The sequence below is a fragment of the Lonchura striata genome, chromosome Z, assembly GCF_050655825.1.
Source record: "Lonchura striata isolate lonStrDom1 chromosome Z, ASM5065582v1, whole genome shotgun sequence".
In the NCBI taxonomy this organism is placed as follows: domain Eukaryota; kingdom Metazoa; phylum Chordata; class Aves; order Passeriformes; family Estrildidae; genus Lonchura; species Lonchura striata.
In genome coordinates this window covers 24,137,017-24,143,240 of record NC_140740.1, presented here as the reverse complement: position 1 = coordinate 24,143,240, position 6,224 = coordinate 24,137,017, and the positions used below count along the sequence as shown (strand labels likewise).

Here is a 6,224-nt window from a genome sequence, read left to right as displayed (position 1 = left end):
AAAAATGAAATTAACTTTTACTTCCCAAACCTACCTGCCCACAGGCTCAAGCAGGATTCCTCTAGTTCCCAGAAATATGCAGAAATAGGGCTGAGAAGACCATCTGGACATACATGTTCATGCCCAGGACCTTGCTAATATCGTTGTGTTTTGCCTTTTTTTCTTTCATATGTTTTCTATAGTTTTCAAACATATATTTGTAAGTCTGTGGCCTACTGTATTAGTGACTAGTTTTCTGAAGCCTTTCCCTAAGCAGAAAAACTTCTAGAGCTCCAAGCACCAGCGGGTAGAAGGCCCAAGTGCTATCTTGGTTCTTCCTGGGACAGAACTCTCCAGGGAGGTGGTGAAATCACTATCCCTGGATGTGTTTAAAAAAGACCAGATACGCACTCAGTGCCACAATTTAGTTGAAGTGTTAGGGCATGGGCTGGACTCGATGATCTTCCAGCCTAGGGATTCTGTGATTCTGTGACTGAGGGAGATTTCCTGCATCCCTGGAAAGGGCTCCGGGGTCCCTTGGCCAAGGACAGGGATCAGAGCTGAGGGAAAAGCAAAGGGCTCAAGGCGAAGGCCGAGAGGGCAGAGCTGCCACAGCGTGGCACAGAAAGAGCCTCATCTCTTTCTCCTCAACCTGTGCTGGCTGCACTGTCTTTACAGCACTGGTGGCTCCACTCACTGCAGGGCTCCAGGGTGTCCTGGGAGCCAGGCCCTTCTCTTTGGGAAGCGCCGGAGCCTCGGAGGTGAGCAGCTCCTGCTATGGCCAGGTGGGCGAGCTGCCCCTCTCGCCAGCTCCTGGCTGTTGTAATGAACAAAAGAGCCTTCCTGGCTCCCATGGCAATACTAGGATGACTGCTGGCTCTAGCTGAGTACTGATATTTAAATGTTAATTATCTAATTTCTATGTTTGTTTTCTCTAAACTACCTGGAGATCACTCCCCCCCCCTCCCGCCCACCTCCCCCCATCACCCACTTGCCATTCTAGTAATAAGATGCAAATAGGGCAACCGGTGGAACTATGGGATGTGTTTTGGGGGGTAAAGACACCTCTAAATGGAGAACTAAACACAGCAGAGGGGGCTGGACAGGTGCCCTAGCTGAGGAAGAGGGAAACACATCCCCTGATCGATGTTTGACCTGTCACCATCACCTACGGAAGATTAGACTGGAATGAGCTGTGCGAACCAGGAACAAAGAGGCAGATTTCCCTGGTGTTACCATGAGGAAAGGAGAGGGGACAGCTGCTGCCCTGGACCTCAGTAACAGACTCTGCACACCTCCTCACCCTTCACCTACCAGTGTGCCACAAGGAAAGGAGAGGGAACAGCTGCTGCTCTGGACTTCAGTGACAGATTCTGCACACCTCCTCACCCTTTGGCTACCTGGGAAAGCTACAACAGCGGGGCTGAGCTCCGTGTCTGTCCCCTGCCCAGCTGATCTTTTTAATAACGAGCTGAACATTAATAAAGATATTAGCACTGTTCATTTCCATTGTGTTCCTGCCCTTGAGGCACAGGCACGGCTGAGGGCCTCTGCCCGCTGCTCGTTATAAATGACCCAGACCCCAAGTGGGAATGAATTATAGACCTTTTATTGAGAACAATAAAAAGATCAGCAAAGCAAAAGGGACACCGCTGGGTGTGTGGCAAAATGCCAGAGGCTCGTGCACAAAATGGCAGCTCCACCTTTTATACACCTGATATTGCATCAGCTTTATGCATTGTGAGAAACAACGCCTCACTTCTTAAAATTTTAAAAGGTTTATTGAACTGCAACAAGGGACTGAATAAAGAAAAAGGGACAGTCATCCTTATATATCCTATTGCCGCACCAACCTCGTGGTAAACCAGCTCTGCCCACACTCCTGCACATGGCACTCTTCCAACCCAGCTCCTCCTTCCTCTTCCTGACTTGATGGTAGACCAAATGTTTGTTGAATCATTGAATTTTATTTTTTTAAAAATACAAAATCGTAGGAAAACCTCCTATGGATGCTTAATTTGCCTTAACTAAACTTTTGACATATTTGAAATCATGTTAACCTTCCTAGCTCTGCCTTCGGAGATTTTAGAAGTATTTTCACTTGGCTATCTTCTTCAGAGTTCATAATAATGGAACTAAAGAATCGACGGCTGCTGCCTACTCAAGGCTCAGGCAGGCACAGGAGCTGCCTTGCTGCACGGCCAGAACCATCTCGATGCTGCGGTGCAGGCCAGAGGCGCCGCTCAGCCGGAACCTGCAGGACTTGCCGCAGGGCAGCGCCGTCAGCTGCAAACGGCGCGAGTGCGGCAGGAGCAGCCAGGCCGACGCCACCAACATCTGCACCCAGCGGGTGACTTTCTCTGGGTCCAAGTAGGAGCCCGTGCAGAGGGTGTCCATCAGGTACCACTCCTGGTCGCTGGGCAGCTGGCCACCAGAGGCGTGGAGAAAGCACGTGTGCCCCAGCAGCTGCTCCCCGGAGCACAGGCACTCCAGCCCCACGCGGATGCGCTCGGCTGGCGGCCATTTCCTGCTCTCCGGGCTGAAGGAGTGGCCGGGCGGTGGCCGCAGGATGACCAGTGTGCGGTAGGTGCTGCTGTTCTCCTGGGCGCTGCAGGTGGGGCTGGTGTCTGTCCCGGCGGCCGGGTGCAGCTCCGGCATGAAGTTCCTCTGGGACAGCACTCGGCAGACACTGAGGAGATCGTCCACCAGCTCCTGCAGCACCTTTGTGCTGGGCAGGCCCTGCTGCAGAATCACAGAACAGCTGAGCTTGGGAGTGACCTTTACAGGCTGTCTACTGTGACCCCACAGCAACGAGCAGGGACATTCTGACCTAGATCAGGCTGCTGACAGCCCACTCCTGCCTTATCCTGGATGTGCCCACTGGTGATGGGCTGGGCACAGCCACAGTGCTGCCACCCTGCCTATACCCTTGACCTTCTCATGTTCACTGACCTTCTCCTTCCTGCTGGATCCCTCCTGCCTCCTCCTGCTGGCAGAGCCACGCTTTCTTCTCCTGACCAGCCAGCAGCCCATAGCAAGAACCTGAGCCAGGACTGCTGCACTGACGAAAAGAAGCCACTGCTTTTCCATCCCAGAGCAGAGCAGGGCTTCCATGGTGCCACTGCTCCCCTCAATCTCCTGCAGGAGCCGCATCATCTCTTGATGCAAATATTCTTCATGCTCCAGCATCTCTTTATCTTCATTATTTTCAATTTCTTGATTCACCTTCATTCCAGCATGGGTGGCTAACAGGGCCAGAAGGAAGGCCAGTGTTGGAGACATGGCCTGGTGGAAGAAAGAGGGTTCATCATGTCTGGCTGGGAGGGAGCAGGGGGCTGGCGACACCTGCAATGTCCCCAAAGCCTCTCTGGGCACCTGCCACGCTGAGATCTCCAAGCTCCTCTTCCCCCAGCTCAGAGGACAGTGCCCTACCCTGAGGGTCCCAGCTCCCACTCTGGCTTTAAACCCCCAGGGCACCTTTCCCAGCTCCCATCCAGCCCAGCATTGCCCCTGCATGTGCACTCACTGGCTGCCAGAATCCAACTGCCCTGTGCTGCCCCTGGACACAGGAGCCTGTGTCACCTGTCCTCTGTGATGTCACAGCCAGCAGAACCATGTCACTCAGCTGCCAAGTGCCCCTGCTCACAGCTCCCACTGTGACCCATGCCCTAGCGTGTCACAGCCCCCAGAGCCGCCTCCCGGCCCACGAGCCCCAGCCTTGGCGCCCACTGCCGGCCTCAGCGGCTCCTGGTGTCACGATCTGCCCATAGCGGGGTGTTGTGATGGTTCGTTGGCCAATCCCAAAAGTGCAAAAAAGGCAAACAGCAGGGTACCATCAGTTTAATCACAACAAACTCACCTTTATTAGGGGCCAAAACAATACATGTGATAGTGGGATCAGAGAGGAAATAGAAGAAGAGAGAGAGAAAAGAGGGGGATGGGAATAGCTACTGACACAGATGAGATCCTCACTGCTCCGGATGATGGGGATCCGTCTTATTGTGTTGGGGAAAGTCTCCAAAGTCCTACCCAACCCAGGGATCCAGTTATAGTCCACTGCGGAAAAAGGGGAGAACATACAGAACAATAAGAGTTTATTGAAACTGCTGTGGGAGAACAGATGAGTCCACTGAAACCCCCAAGCAGGATGAACACAATAAAGAATAAGTCCATTGAAGTTACTGGAGAAGAACAGGTCATGTCAATAGTGGTCACACCACCATTCCCTCCATCCTTCCACTCCCTGTGGCAGGGGTCTCAGTCTAAGTCCTTGGGGAGAGGGTTCTTGATCTCCGTCTGTCATGGTGGTAACGAGGGAGATGAGGGGTCTGCAGTGAGAGACAACCAGAGTCACCCGAACAGTTCATTTGGCTTAAGGATGGAGAGTGAAGCAGGAATTGCAGTAGGCCACTCTGTGTTGGGTCCAGGCTGGGTCTTCACCAAGTCCTTGCCAAGTCCTTGCCAAGTTCTTGCCAGGCTCCTTTGGAACAGCCAACATGACAGTGCAGTGGCTGCACCAGCACTGTTGCCTTCTCCAAGCCGGAACTGCAGTGGGAGAAGGGAGTTCCTGCTCATGGCAATCGGCAGAGAAATGAGTGAGGGTCTTCAGACGGCCTCTTATCCTCACCTGAGTGCAAAGCCAGCCACAGGAGCCCCCCAGGGTGTTCTGGATCCAGGCTGCAGACATCACTGAAATGGATGGGGACTGGAGCTGGATCTTCCAGTGCTCACCACCCTTGACTGCCCTTGAGATGAGCCTAAAGCTCACCTGCAGCAACCTGAGCACATTTACCCTTCTTGCCCATCTGTGCATGTGATGTTCCCACATCACACACAAGCCCTTTGCAGGGAGTGACCAGCTTCCAGCTGAACTGCTACCCTGCCCTTGCTTTTCTGTTTCCCTGCAATGAACTTAACAGATTGTGAGAATCCCAGCAGAGCATTTGGTTCTCAAGAGCTCTTAGGCAAAAAAGACCTTCACCAGTCACTATTGTGTGCATAGAGAAGGAGGTGCTGACAAACAGAAGGCACAGGCAGGGCTCTGACATAAGAGCTCCTGAGCTGTAGGATTCCATGCATTGTTCTTCCCAGCTGCTTTTCTCATATTTTGTACAGTTCTGGACAGGGCCTGCTGCTGAGAAGGGAGGAGGGATGTCTCAGCCTCAGCCACAGCAGCTCAGTGTCAACAGTGGGAGCAAACAGCCAACAAAACAAAACCAGACAAGGGGACATCTTCTACACGGTGCCGAGTCAAGGTTCTGCTGTTGGGTTCAAACCACCCAACAGCACTTTGCACTGACTCAGGATCAGCTACACGTGTTCCTCCTGCTCCAAGGGAGCTGGTGCTGGTGCTGTTTGCAGCACTTTCCCCCAGCTCTGGGTAGTTTGTTCAGTTGTCCTGCAGAGCTGGACACATGATGGACCTCAGCAACTCCTCAAGGGAGCAGAGATCATGAGGGAGTTCATGAGGGACATGCTGGATGTGCCATTGTCCTGAGGGTGCTCGTGGTGCATGTGCCATTGCTACCATCTGTCCTTAAAGCAAGACATCCCTAAATAAACAAGTGCCCAACATGGCACGGTGTCTACAAAGTGTCAGGAGTCTTTGCTGTCATTGCTGTCCTTTGCTGTCCTGGCTGCTCCTATGCGGCTTCTCCTGCCCCACCTTGCTGGTCTGGCTGCCTGGGGCCACAGCTGACAGAGAAACCAGGGCTGGAGCCATGGTGGTAGAAACCCCTTTCCTGTGCTTCTCATATTTTTTCTTGGCATTTCCCTAATTTTCTATTTCCTTTTCTTTCATCTTTCATGAAAAAAAGAAAAAAAGTTGTATTATCGCTTTGAATTCTCAACATGTAACCTCCTTTGTGTTTTAATCTCACTTTCAGTTATATTTAGAAGTGAATTTCTTTCTGCAGTTGTGGGTTGAGACTCCTTAAGCCTATCAGAACGTCCTGCTTAGCTACTTCCCACGTTAAGGTCATTGCTCCATAAATTCTAGAAAATTCAATATAAACCTCATTTTTGCCTAAGAGTCACATGTCTGTTGTCATGGAGTTTACAACACATCGTTCATGTGTATGTCTACAGGGCTATGTTGTAGTGCTTCCACATCCTGGCCCAAAATCTGTAATTCCTTAACTGGGGTTTGAATTTTGGATTGCCTTACATATATCTGTGCATGTGTTTGTGCATCTACAGGAGGGGGTGTGGTAGAAGTGTCAGAATTAAAAGCAAGATGTTGCAAA

The 6,224-nt window shown here is 51.7% G+C and overlaps 1 protein-coding gene across 1 annotated transcript; it reads right to left on the bottom strand.

Annotated features, from left to right (window-relative positions):
• Positions 1 to 1,090: 1,090 nt before the first annotated feature.
• Positions 1,091 to 3,419, bottom strand: LOC146763720 (inositol 1,4,5-trisphosphate receptor-interacting protein-like 1). The gene is made up of 2 exons (XM_085567029.1): positions 2,932 to 3,419; positions 1,091 to 2,721 (listed from the first exon to the last, which is right to left on the bottom strand). The coding sequence occupies exons 1-2, from the start codon at positions 3,259 to 3,261 to the stop codon at positions 2,137 to 2,139; spliced, it is 915 nt and encodes a 304-aa protein (XP_085423155.1). The 5' UTR covers positions 3,262 to 3,419; the 3' UTR covers positions 1,091 to 2,136.
• Between the last annotated feature and the right edge of the window lie 2,805 nt (positions 3,420 to 6,224).